Here is a 20556-nt window from a genome sequence, read left to right as displayed (position 1 = left end):
TTTAAAATAGGAGAAATCTAATTTTTTCCTTTTTGACTTGGCTCTGTTTATAGTCTGTTCCAGGCTTTGGCTTAAAAAAAATGTCAGATGAATCTCTCGGTGTAAACGCACTATTAGTTGTAATTGCCACATTAACTGTGCTATTCTAATTATTTAACAATTTACGTAATTTTGGGGTGGAGTTAAAATAACATTACAACAACATATACTTTGTTGTTATCTTTCTACTTAATTTTCCAGATAAAAACCCACATAGTTTAGCTCTTCACTTAAGTAGTATGGTGCTGTACAGAGATGGCAAAAGCCACAATGGCAAATTAATCACATTAACAAATATCCAAATAACGGCAACATGCAAAAAAAATGTATTAATGTATCCATGTCTTGACAATTTTGCTCCTGTCATTGCTAGAGAAAAGCTTAGTGGGCAGCTAAAACTGTATGAATTAAGACGTTTTGTTTTTATTTTTTACCTTTGTCAACGTTTCAGGGGCACTACTGAATCAATATACTGAATAAATTGCCATCTGAAGCTTATTTTTTCACTTACAAAACAACAGAAGCCACACAAGAAACACAAGTTACTTTATGGCAGCAAGTAGATAGCTCTTGCAGAAAAAAAAGAAAAAACAAACATTTTGATATAAAATGGAACATCATTTAAAAAAAAAATACATAAAGTTGATGGGAGGCTATAGGCACACAGCACAGTCGGCCAAAAACATAAGCAACATGTCAGAATCATAAAATATTTAATAAGGTATATTTTCGGGAATATACTGTGTATAAAATTTGAGATCACAATAGGAAGCTATTTCAGACCCTCTCCAAGCTATTACCATCACCCATTTGCAATGCTCTGCAGATTGTATTACCACTGATACAAGGCTCTACTACAGCATACAGCTTGTAAACTAATACCAAAGTGACAATGTATAGAAAAGAAAAATCACAAAGTTAGAATGTTGCGATCTAAGAGTAAGATAAAAAAAAAGGGTTAAAACACAGATCACGTTACACTAATGTAGCAACAATGCATATATATTGTTCTCATTAGTAATTAGTAGTCAAACTGCATATGATAAAAATTATGTAGCAGAAAGAAGCTCACGGTAATAAAGTACAAATAAGCAGCTCTGCAGAAGAAAAACAGGAGCGAAGGAAAATAGAAACGGGGAAGAAATGAAAAGATTATAAAGAATCAGCTGCTCTTTAATCTAACATCTGTTTGTAGCTTAGTGCTGTCAGTGTACACTGAGCCCTTCAGTCCTAAAAGGTGTCGACAAGCCTTTGCCCTGCAACGCACTGTGACTCCCCTTGGCACTGGAGCTAAGATGACTAATGGACCAGGCACAACTTTTGGAGGCAGTGTGTTGCTGATCATCAGATAACCAATCATTTTATCTCTTCGTCTTCATGTTTTCTTCTCTGTCTGAGGTAGTAAGATGAAAACTAGCAAGTATCGGGGGTAGTGGCAAGGTTGCTGCACAACTTCCTTCAAAACAGTGGCCTTTGTAGGAAAACTACCTTGGATACTGAGACAGCCAAGAACTGAAGACAATGGTGATATGGAGAAAGGTGGTGCTTGAGATCCATGATGCCTGTTGGTCCAAGTTCCTTTTCGTGATTTGAGAAGAATGTCTTTAATTATAAAAAGTCAAAAAGAGAGATGCTCTGAGAGCATAAGAAATCATCGTCCTTTGCTGTAACCAGGAAAAAACTGGTCAAGCAGTGTCTGCAGGACCTTGTTTGGAACCATAGTGTAAGTCTTTCCAAGGTCATGGCGGCATGCTGGACAAGTGTAGACCTCCGCTCGGAATGAGCGTTGCAAGCAGCTCTAAATAACAACCAAGATTGGGCTTTAGATGTTATATACACAGAAAATCAGCTGAGAATAAGGTATCTCATAAAGAAAGCTGAGAAAAGTTTCTCCTTATCAATTTGCACATAATGCCCCATAATGAGAATGTGAATTTATTTTTATTTTTTACTAATTTCTCAAAAAGAAACTACTAAAATTTGGCATGGATGCAAGCATAATCAGAAATGTACTTCTGGCTTCCCTTTTTTCCTGATCATCTTTGAGATGTTTCTTCATATTGATTGGAATCACCTGTGGTACATTAAGTTTATTGGATCCTGATTTGAAAGACCCTGTCTATATAATGTCTCACAGATGACAATCTATATAGAGCAAAAATCATGCCACAAGGTATAAAGGACTGCCTGTAGAGCTTATAGACAGGATTGGGTGTAGGCATAGATGTGGGGAAAGTTGCAATTAATTTCTGCTACTCTGCAGTTCCCAGGCACAGTGGCCTCCATAAGTTTGTAACAACTCCAATCAGTTAAAAAAAAAAAAAATCACATGAATGCCCAACCTGGCCAACCTGTGCTAAAAAAAACACCCAAAGGACTCTCTAACTGTAAGAAACAAGACTGTGTTTGTCTGATTAAATCAATATTGAGCTATAAGCATCTTGTCTGGAGAAAACAGGCACTGCTCATCACCTGCCAAATACTATCCCTACATAGTGGTGGCAGCATCATGCTGTGGGGGTGTTACTTGAGCATTTTAGGACAGGGAGACTTGTCATAGTTGATAACAAGCTGAATGGCGCAATGTACTCCTAATTAAACTGTATTGCTAATAATGGCAGAAAAACGTTGCCAGGCTGATTGTTGGCATTTCAGCCTGTTGAAAGGCAACGATCAGCCAACACCGTGCATGTTGGCTGAACGTCGTTTTCTATTACACTAAACAATTATTGGCTGAATACAGTTGATAATTGCTTTGTGTAATAGGGCCTTAATGTAACAAAAGCAGTAACTGCACTGACTGGTGGCCAAACTGCTAATAACAGACGTCATTTAAAAAATGTATATAAACGGAGAAGAAAAAACATTGTGGGAACATAGCAACAAAAGGAATACACATATCACTTACTTTGCACACATTGTGGAGACATGCTGTTGTAACAGGTTGATAAACCAACTCTTGACAGCAGACACACATGAATGTTTGTTCAACTTTTTTCAGAAAGTTCTAAAAAAAAATAATAATAATAATAATACATTTATTTACCTTAATACATCATTATAGCAATAAATGCAACAAATGATAACACAGCTATTTTATATTTTGTGATGCAAGTAAAATGGAAGCCTTACGAATCGAACCTACCATGGTTCCACTAAATCAATATTAAATCATTATTGGAATCCAGAAGGTCCAAGTGTTCCAGCCATCTTTGTGAAATAAAACAGTGTCTGTATACAATATTCATAAGGGCCAACTCAATTTATAAGGAGTGGTGTATTGAGGGCTACAGGACCACCCCATTCCCATATTTAAAAAAAAAAAAACCTAAAAGACTATGGGGCATATGTACCACTCTTTTTAATCTATTATTTTGGCAAAAGGTGTATTTGAACATGAAATTATACTGCAATATTATATAATTTTAATAAATTTATTCATTTTCTCTCCCTCTAGAATTTAACATTAGCCATTACTTTTCCACCATGATGCCTTTGATCATTGGCATAACCACCAAAGAGGCAGGGTAGGCAGTTGCTATGGGGCCCATGCAGGAGGGGGGCACGGGGATGCACAGGGAAAATAAGATTCTCCTGTGTCCTTCTGCTTAACCCCTTATGCACTGCAGTGTTTAGGTGACCCAGTGTTCACTTACATGCTGCAACATAAAAAAGGGTTAATATGCAGTGGACAAGGAGATCTTTGCTTCACTCCTCTGATAACCCCTTACCTCTGTTCTGCGGCTGCTGCAATCAAGTAGTAAATTGTGCCAGAGGTCAGGGTTTATCAGTGCAGGAGCAGTGAAGCAGAGATCTTTGTCTTCCTTTTTAACTTTTTTTTTGTGTTGCAGCATGTAAGTGAACATTGGGTCACTTACACACTGAAGTACATAAGGGGTTAAGTAGAAGGTAGTCCGCTCCTGCACCTATGTATTTAACCATAACGGCTCCTAATGAGCCCTTATAGTTAAATACAGTGGACTGACAGAGCAAGCAGCCAATGTCTCTCTGCTCTGCCAGTCACTTTTGTAGCTGCTTCTGCCTCTGGTCACAAGAGATTTTAGTTTTTGGCCACATCACAGAGTGATGGGGGTGTAACGTTTTTTTGCTATGGGGCCCCGTGAATCCTAGCTACGTCCCTGCCTTTGTTCCTCATGTATTCCTTCAGAATACTCAAATTTTAAAGCACAGAGAAGAAGGGCTTTCCAACTTCTGCACTTACAGGACCTTCCTTGATAGAAGAGAGAACCTCATCCCAAAGCTTCTGGTTAGGAGAGTCCTCCTTAATAAGCCAATGTTGTTGTTCAGTGAGCTGAAATGCTTCACCTCCTTGTTCTTCTTCTGAACGCTTAATCAATTTGGTAGGTATAACCTCTTCTAGGTCATCTTAAAGGGAAAAAAACAATTAGTGAGGGGAATATTGTGTAGCGCTTTTGGCAAAAATTTTGACAAACCATAAAACTGTCTCAGGATGATGGTGATTCTTACTTTTTAAATGAGGTCTGGGTATCTCTTGTTGGACATACTGTTATAAATAAAGGGTAACTTACTATTGGAGATGGGCCACTGATCCAAGGATTTATTCTGACTGACATACTGGAACATTTATTATTTATACACATGTCATAAATATACCATCCTCAGTAGGTCTTTTCTGATTTCCATTGCTTTGGGTGCTGCTGTGTCTAGAGCTGCTGCGGGTAGAATGGCTGTGTTGATCTGCATCATCCTGCTTGTTCTGGTTTCCAGCACCACTTTGGGGGGTCTGACTGCTGGGGCTAACTGGACTACTTGGCTCAGATTTCACAGGTTGCTTCTTAACCTTATCTTTTTTCTCCTTGTTAGCCATGGCCTCCAAATATCCTTCTGGGAACTACAAGGAATACAAAAACATTAAAGGGGTACTCTGGTACTTAATTTTTTTACAAGTTGCTATCCCTATATAAAACATAAAAATCTTATTCTTACCTCACCACACTTCCTAGTGTCCCTCTACGGCATCTCCAGTGCCCCCAATGACCTCTGCCACTTCCGAAACAATCTTGTCTAGGCAGTGACAGCCTGCTCAGCCAATCACTGGCCACAACGCTGTCCTGTCTCAGTCACTCAGTCACGAGTTAAGTTCAGCAGGGGTCCTGGAGATGCCGCCTAAGGACACTGGGGGAGTGTGGTGAGTTAAGAATAAGATGCTTATTATGTGTTATAAAATGATATAAAAAGTTTTGTAAGTGCCCTTTAAAGCTTAGAGTTTTGCCACCACAATAGTAGGCTAAAACTCACAAATTTACAATTATACAAAAGTGGTTTCATTTGAAAGCATATTTAACAGAGAGATTGTAATTTCACCCAGTTATTCTGTAATCTAACTTTTCCTGCTTCACATTTCATCTTTTATATTCTTCTCTTGTTCCCTTTAAAGGTCTAAGTTTACACCAACTTAATGAATAAATAAATATACTACGGATGAACAGAACATGGAGATGATAAATATGGGCAAATACTTAAATGAGCACTGTCACCAAGAAAAAGTTGTGTTATATCATAGGGACGTCCGGAAATAATGATCATGTTCATTATTTTCATGTCCACAGTAAAAACGTCCGTTATTCAATGCATTGTGTGCATTGGACGTCCGTCTTCCCATTGCCTTTAATGCATTGCCATTGTAGTTAGTTAAATTGCGGCAAAAACGGATGTTTTTTTAAATATCAAAATTTTTCTCTATTTTTGACGTTGTGTGAACATAGCCTTACAAAGACACAGCAGAGTTCTACTAACTGGTCTCTGTCTTAACACTCAGACAACAAGCAATATAAACGTTTGACAATGTCTCTGTGAAAAGACAAGGTTTTTTTTTTGTGTAACATGTATAACAAGCACACCTGTTCCGTAATTACTAATAAAAAAAACCCCTGCAAGTATAGGTTGTTCAGAGACACATACATGGTATGTCTCACCTGTAAAGTTAGTCCAAGCTTCTTTGAACGTTCTATGCCCTCTGCTGTCCAAGGTGCAGGTTCTGCATCATCCCTTCGTAAAAGATAGCGCCACACCAGAAACCCACACTTGCCTATTTCAGGCCAGTACTTTACCACCTAAGTAAAAAGGAAAATATTTAACAGCATTATTTTCATCTCCTGAGATTTCATTAAGGAAATTGTATTATGAAATAAATATTTAAAAATAAAACATAAAAAAAGTATTCTATTAAAGATGCCGCAGCAAGCAGTTTGTGTAAGGCAGTTATTCCCCTGAGGTGGAAGACCTTGTAAATGCCATCGTATCTATTGCCATCTTCAGGGGCATATTTGCTGATCCTACGACCTTTTGAGCTCCGAACAACTCGGACGGGCTTTCCAGCTCTCCAGTTTTTAGACTCTGCTCCATCTTTATCATTCAGGGCTGCATCACAATTTAAGGCCAGGGCCCTGGAAAATATACAGGGAAACAGCACATTAGTTGTTATAAACTAAATAGCTTAACACAACCTGTTAATACTACAGTAAAAAGTATCATGTATCATGTAAGTGGGTTACAATATGCCTTAAAACTATGGAAAATATGTCTTAAAATTAAGTAAAATTTTTCAATACCACAAAACTATAAACTATTCACGATATTGTCTCCTAACAGAAAACAATGTTACATTAAAGACTCCTATATGGACTTTGGCACGGGGGGTGACAGGCTCCCGACCCCCCGTTAGAGCCCCCTATACTCACGTGATCCCACCGGGTCCCGCTTCCTGAGCCGGTCGGGTCACAGAGATATCAGCGCCTGAAGCCCGGCGCGCGCGCTGACAGCAGAGTCAGATGCCCATAGAGAATGAATGGGGAGTACGATGCTCCGTCATTCTCTATGGGCAACGGACTCTCCTGTCAGTGCGCGCCGGGCTTCGGGCGCTGATATCTCCGTGACCCGACCGGCTCAGGAAGCGGGACCCGGCGGGATCACGTGAGTATAGGAGGCTCTAACAGGGGGTTGGGAGCCTGTCACCCCGGCACAGGGGGTGACAGGTCCTCTTTAAGTCCTCAGACATGTCAGAAGTTACTGATCACAATGGGTCTCACTTTTGAAATATAGCGGGAAGGACTGTGTGGCAGCGTGCTTCACTCCCCAGCTTTCAATGAAATTCAACTTGTTTGCTCCATTGGGGTGGATTCACACTGAGGAATAGGTGAGGAATTGAAGAGGAATCCGCTTTTATTTCAGCTTAAAATTCCTCCCGTAAAATATGTATAGAGCAATGTCCCATTGTGTTCAGTGGGATTTCTGCTCTGAGAGCTCCGCCACGGAATTCCGCCGTGCTCAGTGTCCTGCTTTGAGTAAAGAAAAGGGCGCGCGCGCGTCCGCTTTCTCCCCTCTACGCTTGAAGAAATGATATGTCATTTCTTTGAGCGGAGAGCAGCAGCTATGGAGGAGCGCGTGCCCTCTCATTGCTTCAAAGCAGCACACTGAGCACGGCGGGATTCCGCAGCGGAGAGCTCCGCCACGGAATTCCGCCGTTCTTGCTCAGTGTGAACAGGGCCTTTGGGCGGATTCTGCAAGAGGAATCCTATAGAAGTCAACGGGAGCTTCAATTCTGCTTGAATTCCGTTTGCATTCTGCTCAAATTCTGCCAGAGCTGAATAGGCAAGGAATTTTAAGCAGAAAACCTTCCTCTAGAATTCCTCAGTGTGAACCCACCCTTAGATTCTGTAAAGCAAACAAGTTAGATCTCCCTGCTGCTCAAGGAGTGAAGCATATTGCCGTGTGGGGGCTGTATCTCAGGATCAAAGCAAGTCTTGGAGGATTTGAAGTTACTTGAAATGATAGTATCACTTTAAATTATTTAAAAATGTTACTGTTCAAAAAAAAAAAAGTGCAATCTTATAATGTTGCCCTCTAACCAAAGATGGTGGTGCACCCCTGCCATAAACAAACACCCGGTGCTATAATCTTTTGTAAACTTACCTGAAAACACAGCATTTTTCTCATTTTAATTCCTCTCTGAATTTTGTAAAGTGAAACTATTGCACAACAAACAAAAAAATACACACAGAAAATAATGATCACCTCTAGTAACAACACAGAAGAAAATGAACAAAGAAAACCCCAAAGTAATCAACCCAGGTGAACAACTGGTAAGGAAAAACAAACCATTACACTCTCCGTCAAGACTGCAAGCTCCACGATTACGGGCTTTAAAGAGTCTAGCAATGTTAAAGAGGATAGTCTGTCAGTATTATATTGTATTGTAAACGGACATCATTTACTGTTGCGCTGCTATAAAATGATAAAAATTACATGGGGTGGATAGCGCACAACCCCACACTTTTTATTTATATTTAGAAAGAACATTTGAATTTAAAATAACAGCCGCTGTTTTTGTTCTTCAATGATTTTAATTAAAGTCTATGGAAACAACGTACGTTGGTTCACATAATGTATAAAATAAAGTCCGATGTTCGTAGCCATAGTCAAATTAATGTTTAGGTTATTAATCTGTGGCCGTTACTGCGTGAATAGCGGAAGTTATTTAAGTTGTTAAAACTCAAGGGCCCTTCCAATAAAAAAAAAAAAAAGGGGCATCACTTTATTTGAACTAGTATAATGTTCCAACAGTCATCATTGCAATTATAACCGTCAAAACATGCTAAACAAGGCCGTTGTTTGTTATTTGGAGTATCAAATAACAGCCATTGAAAATCGGTGTGTGAACATGGCCTAACAAGGAATTTAATTTGGAATGTATACAGGGCAAATGGCATAAAATAAAAACTACAGTTACCTGAAAAAAACTTATATTAAATAAAACTAAGGGTCCATTTACACAGAAAGATTATCTGACAGATTATCTGCCAAAGATTTGAAGCCAAAGCCAGGAACAGACTATAAACAGAGACCAGGTCATAAAGGAAAGCCTGAGATTTCTCCTCTTTTCAAATCCATTCCTGGCTTTGGCTGTAAATCTTTGGCAGATAATCTTTCTGTGTAAATGGACCCTTACTAGATCCCTCTAAATAATTTAGTGACTTTGTCACAAAGAGAACATTACATTTACAAAACTTTCATTCTAGGCTTATTAGATATTAGATCTTTAAATAATGGTCAATGCTGCTTAGGAAACCAGGCATATCTAAGCTAGCCCTCACTGGTGTGGCTTGCAGAAAGATGTCATAAATAACAGGTGGTGGAAATCACATCTTCAAATATACTCTATCATGCCACGCATGCTTTCAAATTGCCACTAACCCAGGTACACCTTGACAGAATAAGGGCATGCCACCGTTGTGGGGAATTGAGTAATGACCTCTACCTTGGGTTGTTGCTGTTCGAACTCTGCCTTTGAACTCTGTGTCGCTCCACCCGGGGTGCCTGGAAATACTGGATCCAGTCCTGGAAAACTGGGAGAAGTTTCCCAGGACTGGATCCAGCTTTTCCAGGCACCTGGAGCGGCACAGAGTTCTAAGGCAGCCAGCTAATAAGCTGACTGCCAAGATAATGAAGAGCTTTGCTTTGTTTGTACTGTAAATTCGCTCATCTCTAGTTGCTATGCTGTCATATTTAATATTACTGGACACAGGTATACAATTTTATAGGACAGGATAGCTGCTTGTAAAAAAGACCTTTGTCAGGAATCTTCCATAAAGTGGACCTGACCGAGTGATGATGATGATGATGATTATGGCCTCATTTACTGCTTGCTAACCATGATATATGAGATAGTTCCTGAGCAAATAGTTAGCAGAATACCCACCCTAATGGAACTGCTCAATGTAGTTAAACACATATTATATTTAGATAGAGATTAGATTATGAAGCAAAAATAAAAAATGGGTGGAAAAAGCTAGTTTACATACGTAACACCAATCAAAAGAAACATGTCATGATTCTCTTTTGCTTCCACAAACTGGTACCTACCTAACCAAAGATCTAAAGAGGCCCTATTACATGGATAGATTGTCTGCCAAATCTCCCAGTGTACCAGAGCCAGCGATCAGCCAACGAGTCTTTCAACAAGTCAAAAATAATCTTCCGTCAGCCACACATCTGTCCGTGTAGTAAGAGATGCATGGCCAAAGGCAGAATAAACTGATACTGTCACGCATGTTTGCACGGGTCACATTCATAGAGGCTACTGCACATTGTAAATTTACAATTGTAAGTAATGTCTGCGGCTTCTTTTAGCTGTAAGATAGTTTTTAATCATTGGTGGAGAGATTGACTGAGGCAGGGCTTCTCGGCCGCTGAGACCCCTCTCCCCGCCTTGGTTTAGCACTTGCTGCATTAGGATTGACCCCCCCCCCCCCCCCCCCCCCCCCCCCTTGCTGGCGACATTACATAAGTGGCGTGGATTACAGTGCCGGACTGAGGTAAGGAGAGGGAAGTGGAATTTTTTCTCAGACAATCCTAATAAATATAGCAACACTAGAGCAATTGTAACCTAGTAATACATTAACTAATATGTATGGTTTTAAACATTACTCACCTGTTCATATGAGTCAATGTCTGATCAAATGAGTGCTCTCCAATTCTTTTGTTGCCAGAAAGATCTCGGCCACCACTTCCTGTGTAAGTGAACTCATCCCCTCGGTCCTTAAATTTTTTTTTTTTTACAAAAATATAAAATAATTATTCTGCTAAGGTGGAAATTGAAACTCATAACTAGAGATTTGCAAATTTACAGTAATAAATTATTAGTAATAGTTATTACTGTAAATGTGCTCATCTCTACTCTTAAAGGGGTTATCCAGCGCTACAAAAACATGGCCACTTTCCCCCTACTGTTGTCTCCAGTTTGGGTGGGGTTTTGAAACTCAGTTCCATTGAAGTAAATGGAGCTTAATTGCAAACTGCACCTGAACTGGAGACAACAGTAGGGGGAAAAGTGGCCATGTTTTTGTAGCACTAGATAACCCCTTTAACAACTCCATGTTAATTTAGAAATGCAGACACGCACCACTTCATCTTCAAATCCACCAGCTAGTACAAGAGAGTATGCACCATCATTGCTGCGCCCATGGATTCCACCAACGTGAGGACGATGTACTCCTGCTTCACTGACCTGAAAATAGGAACAAAACACTTCATGAGCAGATGCTTTTCAATTTAATAAGAGTGTACACCAATTATAATATAACTTTTACTCAAAATCTTAAAATATAGCCCCCCAAAAAACACACAGATGATCCTTGTGTCCAGAGGAGCCACACTGCAGCCTTGAAATATTCCCCCAAAAAAACGACATAAATTTTAGCCAAATCGATGTGAATATACACCAAAACCAAAAGCCAGCTGTATTTTAATTAAAGGGATATTTCAAGTTAAAATTGCAGGAGTGAAACTGCAAAATTGTAATGGAAAGATTTGCACAGAAAGGCTATGTTCCCACAACGTCTTTTTTACGTGAAAAACGTCTGTCTTTTGAAAACAATGGACATTATTAATGATCATGATCATTTATGACGTTCATCATTATCAAAGACAGAAATTTTTTATGTAAAAAAATGTTGTGGGAACATAGCCTTTCTGTGTTTTTAACCCCTTCATGGTTTTGCTTGAAAAAAGACTGACAAAAAGACCGATGGAAATACAATGTGTGAACATTAATTTAATATAGATCCCAATGATCAGATCTCCACAATCAGACAGTTATCCCCAATCCTAGGACAGGGGATAACGTCTAAGGGTATGTTCACACTGAGTAAAACAGGTGGAATTCCGCAGCTGAACTTTTTTTCGCTGCGGAATCCCGCCTGTCTCAGTGTCCCATAGCATGTCTATAGGAAAGCGTGCGCTCCGCCGCAGCCACCGCTCTCCACTAAAAGAAGTGACATGTCACTTCTTTGAGCGGAGAGCGGCGGAAGCAGAGGAGCACACGCCCTCTCATTCACTCACAGCGGGACACTGAGCACAGCGGGATTCTGCAGCGGAATTCCCCCGTATTTGCTCAATGTGAACATACTTATGTTGGAATAACCCCTTTGGGTATAGCAACAAGGAGAGCCCTTTCAAAAGAACCGTCCAGCATGTATTCTTACATTACTCCCACTCAGCAAGCCCAGCAAATCTTTGAAGACAAGGTATGAAAGTGTTTCAGAAACATATAAGCCATACACATTTTAGCCTTTGGGCTTTTTGGAAATATATTAAAGTGATTTTATACAATGACAAAAGGGTGTTGTAATATAGTAACTATTATTACTGCTGGTGCAGGGAGGTTAATATTAATGGATCAACTAGAAACCACAGAGCTCATGTGGAAGAACGTCTACATTTATCTGTCTAGCTTTCCAACATTCAAATGAATTCCATCTTCTAAAAGTTATCCACCTTTCCTTTAATTACATCCTTGGTTGCTCCAGGCGGGAATTCAGATTTGCCTTTCCAGACATTTTTATTAGAACTCTGACACACAGCGCTGTGACATCCATAGATGACAAATTCTTTTTAATTGTTTGAGTATATTTTTCATTATAAAATGACCTTGCTTTCTTGCAAGTAAAAAAAATTAATTAATCTTCAGTATGCATGTTAACCCTTTAGGGACATAGCCAGTTTTTGTGTTTTTCATTAAGGAACATTTCTTATTTTCCACTCACTGCATTCGGACAGCCATAACTTTTTTCCCATTTACACAGATGAATTAGTCTTTTTGTTTTGCAAAAAAATGGCTTTACCTTTAAAAACAGCGCTACGCCTGTCCACGGGTTATTCTCTCTATTGCAGTAAAGCTCCATTAAATCCAGTAAATTGAGTTAGGCTGTATTCACATATCCGTCATATACTGATGATATACAGTCCATATGCCACATTTATAGCATTCACCTGTTACAGGACTCCCTGCATGATAATTCATTATGATAGAGTGACAACAATAAAGCCATGACAGAGCCGTGTCAGTTCAGTGGCGTACTGCACAAGCTGTTCCGGAGTTCACAGCATCATGAGTTATGAGGCAGGGATGTCTGTAAGATGTGAAGAGTTTACACAGCGGGCATTTGGACTGTATCAGAAACGTGTTAACGCAACCTTAAGGCAGCATTCACATCACAGCTGTGGCCTTTATGGCAATTATATGCTGGGTAATTTCTCGAGCATATATACGTGTTTGTGCTTAGAGATTTTATGGTTCCCAGGTCAACTTTGCTTGGTTCTTTGACACTTGACTTCCTTAATGCACAGTCATACCTGTTGACTACCAACAGCTTTAGCTTTGGCTGTCCAGGCATTATAAGTGTTGTAGTTTTGCAACTGCTGGGGAACCAAGGTTCCCTACCCCTACTGTAGTGTACAGTGAATACAATTTACTTTAACCCCCTTAATGACACAGCCTTGGCCCTGTGGTTGCAGCCAATTTTTATTTTTGCATTTCCCTCACTGCTTTCTGAGAGTATTAACCCTCTTAATTCTCCATGTATAAAGCTATATGAGGGCTTATTTCTTGCAGAATCAACTATAAAAAAAAAAACAGCAATTTCAGCATCTTTTAAAAAGAAATAATAATTAATTATGCGGCACCTTGTGACATGCCTGTCACAAGGTCAGGACCCAACACAGTGTGCAGCTAGCGTTGCGAGCATTACCAACCCAGCGTGGTAGTCTACACGGATACCTGAACTTCCAACGGCAAATGGATGGCCCTAACTTTGTGACAGGTACACTTTAAGGCTATGTTCACACTATGTATGTGTGCGGCTGTATTTTTTATGCGGCTGTAAATGTGCGGATGAAACTACGGCCGTGGGAAAAAATAGACATGTGGCTGAAAACATACGGTCATTTACTTGGAAATCTGGTTCAACTAAAAATAACAAATAAAATCTTAAGAAAGTGATGCAAACACCTCTGGATGCATCTGGGAAAGCAGGGAAACAGTTTACGTGAATTGCTATTACCGGGGTTTGCGATCCTCTGCAGTATGCCGATGCCTCTCATGGTTAATATATTGAATTAATAAAACACATTTTCGTTGTAATAAAGTCCCTTTCATTGTTCAATAATTAAATTTAAACGATTCCATCATTTTGCAATTAAATATACTGTTAAAATAAATATATATATAAATAAATGTATATTTATATATATATTTATTTTTTGACAGTATATTTAATTGCACAATAATGGATTCATTTAAATTAAATTATTGAACAACGAAACTAATTTTATTTCAACGAAAATGTGTTTTATTAATTAAATATTAATTAGTACAGGAAGCTCCAGTAAGCCGTTAATTCATATTGCTGGCAATAGAGCTTTCTGTACTAATCATCACTTTACTTTAATTAAAACATCAAATGTTTCTTCTAATTATGTTATCACAATAGCATTATTAGAAGAAACATTTAGAATTATATGTGCGCTCAGCTGATTGGCTGATCGGCTGAGCGCACATATAATTAGCGGGTCCGCAGCACAGTGACTTCATTGTGCTGCGGACCAGCGAAGAGACAACATCGGGCTCTCCCCACCCCCTCCCCTGCACTGCACCCCTCCCAGCAAGGAAGGGGGGTCACTTAACCCCTTCCTTGCTGGGATGGGTGCAGTCTGACATCAGTCTGGCCCCCAAGGGGTTAAGGGGGATGCAATACATCCTCCCTTAACCCCTTGGGGGCCAGACTGTAAGCAGCGATCTGTAAAGATGCTGCATACTGTAAGGAGCAAAACACCGCTTACAATGATGGGTGTTGTGCTCCTGTTTGTGTGTTTTTTGTGTGTTTCTCCCTTTTTGTTTTTCAGATATCGGTATCCTGTGGATTACGTTGGATTCCGTGGACTACGTCGATGACCAGCGGTTGTTTGTTGTTGTTTTTTTAATAAAATGGTCAATGAGGGGTGTGGGGGTGTTTTTATTTGAATAAAAAAATTTTTTAACTTGTGTCTTCTCTTTATTTCTTTACTTACGGGTGCCAGTGGTCCCGGAGCGTCAAAATTGGCGCTCCTGGACCGGGCGGCAGCAGGCTGGTAAGATTTAGGCTGGGGAGGGCCTAAACCAATGGCTCTTCCCACCCTGGTGTTACCAGGCTGCTGTTGTTTGGTTTTTTACCCGGCTGGTTATAAAAATAGGGGGACCCTATGCGGTTTTTTTTAATAAATAATAAAAAAAAAAACGCATAGGTTGTTTTAATTAAAGTAAAGTGATGATTAGTACAGAAAGCTCTATTGCCGGCAATATGAATTAACGGCTTACTGGAGCTTCCTGTACTAATTAATATTTAATTAATAAAACACATTTTCGTTGAAATAAAATTAGTTTCGTTGTTCAATAATTTAATTCTAACGAATCCATTATTGTGCAATTAAATATACTGTCAAAAAATAAATATATATATAAAAATACATTTATTTATATATATATATTTATTTTAACAGTATATTTAATTGCACAATGATGGATTCGTTAGAATTAAAATTATTGAACAACGAAATGGACTTTATTACAAAGAAAATGTGTTTTATTAATTTAATATATTAACTATTAGAGGCATCGGCATTCGGCATCATTGCCGGCTATTTTTGAAGTACTCTGTACGGACCGCCTGTCAATCCACGGCCGCATTTCCAGCCGCAAACAATGGTCTTGTTCATTTTTTACGGGTCCGTTTACGATAGGGCCGTAGATTCATACATAGTGTGCACTGTGCAGCCGTATATCGTATACTTTCCAGCGTACGCATGAACCACCAAAAATACCGCCGCACAATTACAGCCGCAAATACAGCCGCACAGTTACATAGTCTGAACCTAGCCTAAGGGGTTATATGACAGACATTAGTATGATCAGTAATATCCGTCACAGACTGCGAGTAAAAGCTGCTAACAGCCCAAGCTCACGTGATAGATCAACTGCAGCAGTATGGCGGACATGTACATTATGGTGAATTAAGTGCCAGGCACCAATGATGTACATGTTACATCATATGTTATTAAGGGATTAATAAATAAAATGATTTGTAATATGTAAAATGTAACCCATAAAACATGTACCTGAACTCTAAACTTCCATAATGCACCAACAGGGACACCAGGGATTGGACCATAATGATTTGATGGGACAATGGTACACTCTTTTGTACGGCCAACACAAGCCATTCCCTTTGAAGAAAAAAAAATGGTTACCTTTGTACATATAAATTTCACAATAAATAATATATTTTACAATGTATCAGTGGTCCCCAACCAGTCACCCGGGAGCCACATGTTGTACACAGCCCTCAGATGTGCGTGTCTTTAAAAGCACTTTTTTGAAAAAAACATAAGTTTGTTCAAATGGGCTGGGAAATTTAAAGGAAAGAGTTCTCTTTTCTCCCCTTCTGGTTGTGGCACAAAAACAGCAGTGGCAGTTTTAAAAAAGAAATGCTGTGTGTGATTCCAGCCTAATAGCCTATCCATCACTGACACATCCATTTTTGCCATTAAAACATTAGATAAAACAAAATATGCAATACGCTATAGTAACTAATAACATTATGTACAGCTTCTAAATATATTGTCATATCTAAAGGAGCATATACACCTGGTGGCTGCGTTCACACTACGTATATTTCAGTCAGTATTGCAACCAAAACCAGGAGTGGATTAAAAACACAGAAAGGATCTGTTCACACAATGTTGAAATTGAGTGGATGGCCGCCATATAACAGTAAATAACTGCCATTATTTCAATACAACAGCCGTTGTTTTAAAATAACAGCAAATATTTGCCATTAAATGGCGGCCATCCACTCAATTTAAAAATTGTGTGAACAGATCCTTTCTGTGTTTTTAATCCACTCCTGGTTTTGGTTGCAATATGAGGACCACAATACTGACTGAAATATACGTAGTGTGAACCCAGCCTAAAAGGGAACCAATCAGCCTAATTGGGCTGATTTGGTTCCCTGAAGCACAGTATAAAGCTGCTGTGCACCCCGCAGCACGTACTAGACGCGGCTGCAGCAGCACCTTTATATGGAGAAAATTAAGTTTTAATCTGCTGGCAGAAATAATAGGCATGTACATTATTTTAACACCCATTCTAAAGGACAGGCATTAACATAACGCTGTGTGAACATGGTCGGCGGCATTGCATTGACTTCAATGCAATGCCACCCCACAGTGAAGAACGGATGCTCATTCCATTGCAATCAGTGTCCGTTCTTTACATAAAAATTACGTAGTGTGAACCTAGCCATAGGATGCTCTTCATTAGTGCACTACTTATGTAATATGGGCTGGAACCTTGATTATACTTTATTATTTATATTACACCTATTAAAATAGGTGAGAATATTCAGTCGTTGGTTGATGAGTTATGGAAATATCTGATCACATGCATGTGGGCAGGAGTTTTGGACTGGATACAAAATTACAATCTATTTAATCCCCTGGCTACGGAAATAATAGCTTTATTTAAATCAGCTTGCCTTATCTTGGGACTAAGAAGTACAGATCAGGCGTCTGCTTACATTATACCTTAGGACTTTCATTTTGAAATGTTTGATCAAAGAAATCTCAGGGCAATACCAAAAAAATGGATATCATTATACTATGAATGTTACTATGAATGATTGCATTAGTCACATTAGTCTTTAGTCACAATCATCCTGGTCTCAGATTTTTTTTTTTCACATCTAATAAATGATTCAAGACCTACAAAAGGGGCAATTTATGTATGTATACCATATGGAAATGAGAACTGATATGCACATTCAACAATAAACTTGTTTCCCTTACATCCCATTGGCATCACAACATATGGGGTATATTCGCCCCTGCAAGCCCCTGGGACAAAGGAATATTTAATGAAAATAAATGAATAAATCTTTAATCCCCTCCTCCAGGTGGTATAGACTCCACCTCCCCCAGACATCAGTCTTTTTTTACTTCGGGAATCGACAGGAGTCCGCCCTTCCCTCCAATGTGAGGGAACTCAGAGCGATTTATCTAGCTCTACTTCATTTTTCACCACTCATTTTTCACAAAGCAGTCAGAATCAGGACGGACAACATGGCCTGTGTTGCCTACATAAACAAGCAGGGAGGTACCAGATCTCCGGCTCTTCTCAGGGAAGTGGAGAAGATTTTCTGTTGGGCAGAAACCAGAGTAACCAAATTGTCCGCAATTCATATCAGAGGTGTCCACAATACCTTGGCAGATCGACTGAGTCGAGGCCTTACAGTCTCGGGAGAATGGTCTCTCTCAAGGAGAGTGTTCATTTAGTTAACCCAGAAGTGGGGGCTTCCTCAGATAGATCTTATGGCATCAGCAAGCAATGCCAAACTGAGGAATTTCTGTTCCCTTTACAGGGCAGACAATCCCACAGTAGTGGATTCAATGACAATTCCGTGGACATATCAACTGGCGTTTATCTTTCCGCCCATAGCCATGATTCCCAGATCAGGCGTCTGTAATAATAATAATAACTCCCTTTTGGCCGAAGAGGTCTTGGTTCACCCTGCTCATGAATATGAGCAAGGGAGTACTTTGGAAGTTACCCCTGATCTGATATCTCAGGGACAACACCTGTGCAGGGATCTATCCAGCCTCAGCTTAACAGCTTGGAGGCTGAGGGGACCATATTGAATGCTGGATTTTCTGAAAGGGTACTGCTAACCCTTTCTCATGCTCGTAGTAATGCCACAAATAAGTCTTATTCTCGCACATGGAAGATCTTTCAAGTCTGGTGCACTGGCAGAGGTATTGATCCACTCAAACTTTTCACTCCACAGTTATTGGAATTCCTACAGGAGGGGTTTGATAAGGGGCTGAAGCCTAACTCCATCAAGGTGCGGATAGCAGCTCTCTCTGCCCACCTAAACTTACGTTTATTCCAGATAATTGAAGTTAAGAACTTTGTCAAAGCCATAACCAGATTAAGGCCTAATCTGGTAAAACAAGTAGACACTTGGGATCTGTCCTTTGTTCTGAGAGGATTATGTCTTCTTCCTTTCGGGCCTTTGGAAGAAGTGGACTTCAAATTTCTCACCTTTAAGGTTTCCTTCCTATTAGCTATTACCTCTGCCAAAAGAGTCGGAGAACTGCAAGCCCTCGGTTCCGCTCCTCCATATGTGTTTTTTTCCCAGGATAAAGTTATCCTGAGATTCCTCCCAGGATTCCTTCCTAAAGTGGCATCATTTTCTAACATCAACCAGCAGGTGGTGTTGCCAGTTTTTTCACCAGCAAGCTCATCTGAAGAGGATTTGGACCTGTCTCTGTTGGACGTTTCTCGAGCAATCAGAGTATATCTAGGAAGAGTAAAGGATTTCGTAAGGAAGAAAACTTTTTCATCTTATTCGCTGGGAAAAATAGAGAAAGAAGGCTTCAAAACCTTCTATTTCCAGATGGATCTGTGATACTATTGCATTATGTTATTCATCTGCTGATCTAGATCCACCAGAGTTTACCAAGGCTCATTCTACCAGAGTGGTAGCTTCCTCCTGGGCGGAGCGTGCCTCTGTTCCTCTTGAGGACATTTGCCAGGCGACGACCTGGTCTTCGCTCTCTACATTTGTTAGACACTATAGGTTGGATTCTTCTTTTTCATCGAGAACGACCTTTGCTAGGTCGGTTCTTAATGCGGCTGTAATTGAGAACCCGCCCATTGGGGAGCATACTTGCTAATTCCCCATATGTTGTGATGCCAATGGGATGTAAGGGAAGCAGAAATTATAATGTTAATTTGTTTTCCCTAAGACCCATTGGCATCATAAGACTCCCTCCCTTGTTTGTGATTCTTTATAATTTGACTGATGTCTGGGGGAGGTGGAGCCTATTTGTACCACCTGGAGGAGGGGATTAAAGATTTATTCATTTATTTTCATTAAATATTCCTTCGTCCCAGGGGCTCGCAGGGGCGAATATACCCCATATGTTGTGATGCCAATGGGTCTTAGGGAAAACAAATTACCATTATAATTTCTGCTTCTACCACTTAAATCCTTTTAACTATGTGATAAGAAAAGTGTATTGAAAAAACTCGCAAAAAGACAGTGGTTTAATGTACCTTGCCCCAGTCTCTTTGGCTCTCAGTGCTTGCTGATGGCATCTTTGCCTTCTTTTTACTTTGCTTCAGTTTTTCTCCAGCTTTCACTACCTCAGTTGAATCATTTTTGCAGGAAGGACAATACCTAGAAGAAGAATTGTTCAGTAAGTACGAAACAAGGCTCAGGTAGACAAACTATTTTTTAAAAGAGAAGTCCGGTGAAATTTTTTTTTTAAAGTATTGTATTTCCCCCAAAAGTTACACAAATAACCAATATACACTTATTACGGGAAATGCACATACACTGCTTTTTTCTCTGCATTTACTATTGCATCAAGGCTTCACTTCCTAGATAAAATGGTGATGTCATGACCTGACTCCCAGAGCTGTGTGGGCTGTGGCTGCTGGAGAAGATGATGGCAGGGGGACACTGAGGGACACAAGGCACTGGAGGGACACTGAGCATCCCTCTGACATCATCCTCTCCAGCAGCCACAGCCCACACAGCTCTGGCAGTCAGGTCGTGACATCACCATTTTATCAAGGAAGTGAAGCCTTGATGCAATACAAAA

The 20556-nt window shown here is 39.7% G+C and overlaps 1 protein-coding gene across 1 annotated transcript in view; it reads right to left on the bottom strand.

The window, feature by feature from the left end:
- Positions 1–571: 571 nt before the first annotated feature.
- The window catches only part of UHRF2 (ubiquitin like with PHD and ring finger domains 2), a 77132-nt gene continuing 57147 nt past the window's right edge, over positions 572–20556 (bottom strand). The window contains exons 8-17 of the mRNA XM_069961942.1: positions 20006–20129; positions 16009–16116; positions 10982–11086; positions 10511–10617; positions 6305–6467; positions 5997–6134; positions 4675–4912; positions 4262–4425; positions 2948–3046; positions 572–1837 (exon numbers count right to left, since the gene is read on the bottom strand). Coding sequence (XP_069818043.1) covers positions 1691–1837; positions 2948–3046; positions 4262–4425; positions 4675–4912; positions 5997–6134; positions 6305–6467; positions 10511–10617; positions 10982–11086; positions 16009–16116; positions 20006–20129 — 1393 coding nt within the window. The 3' untranslated portion in view covers positions 572–1690. The remainder of the gene's footprint in view (positions 1838–2947; positions 3047–4261; positions 4426–4674; positions 4913–5996; positions 6135–6304; positions 6468–10510; positions 10618–10981; positions 11087–16008; positions 16117–20005; positions 20130–20556) is intronic.

This window comes from Dendropsophus ebraccatus, chromosome 3 (assembly GCF_027789765.1).
Source record: "Dendropsophus ebraccatus isolate aDenEbr1 chromosome 3, aDenEbr1.pat, whole genome shotgun sequence".
Taxonomy (NCBI): Eukaryota; Metazoa; Chordata; class Amphibia; order Anura; family Hylidae; genus Dendropsophus; species Dendropsophus ebraccatus.
The sequence above is the reverse complement of the archived record's forward strand: the minus strand, read 5'-3'. Positions and strand labels throughout refer to the sequence as shown.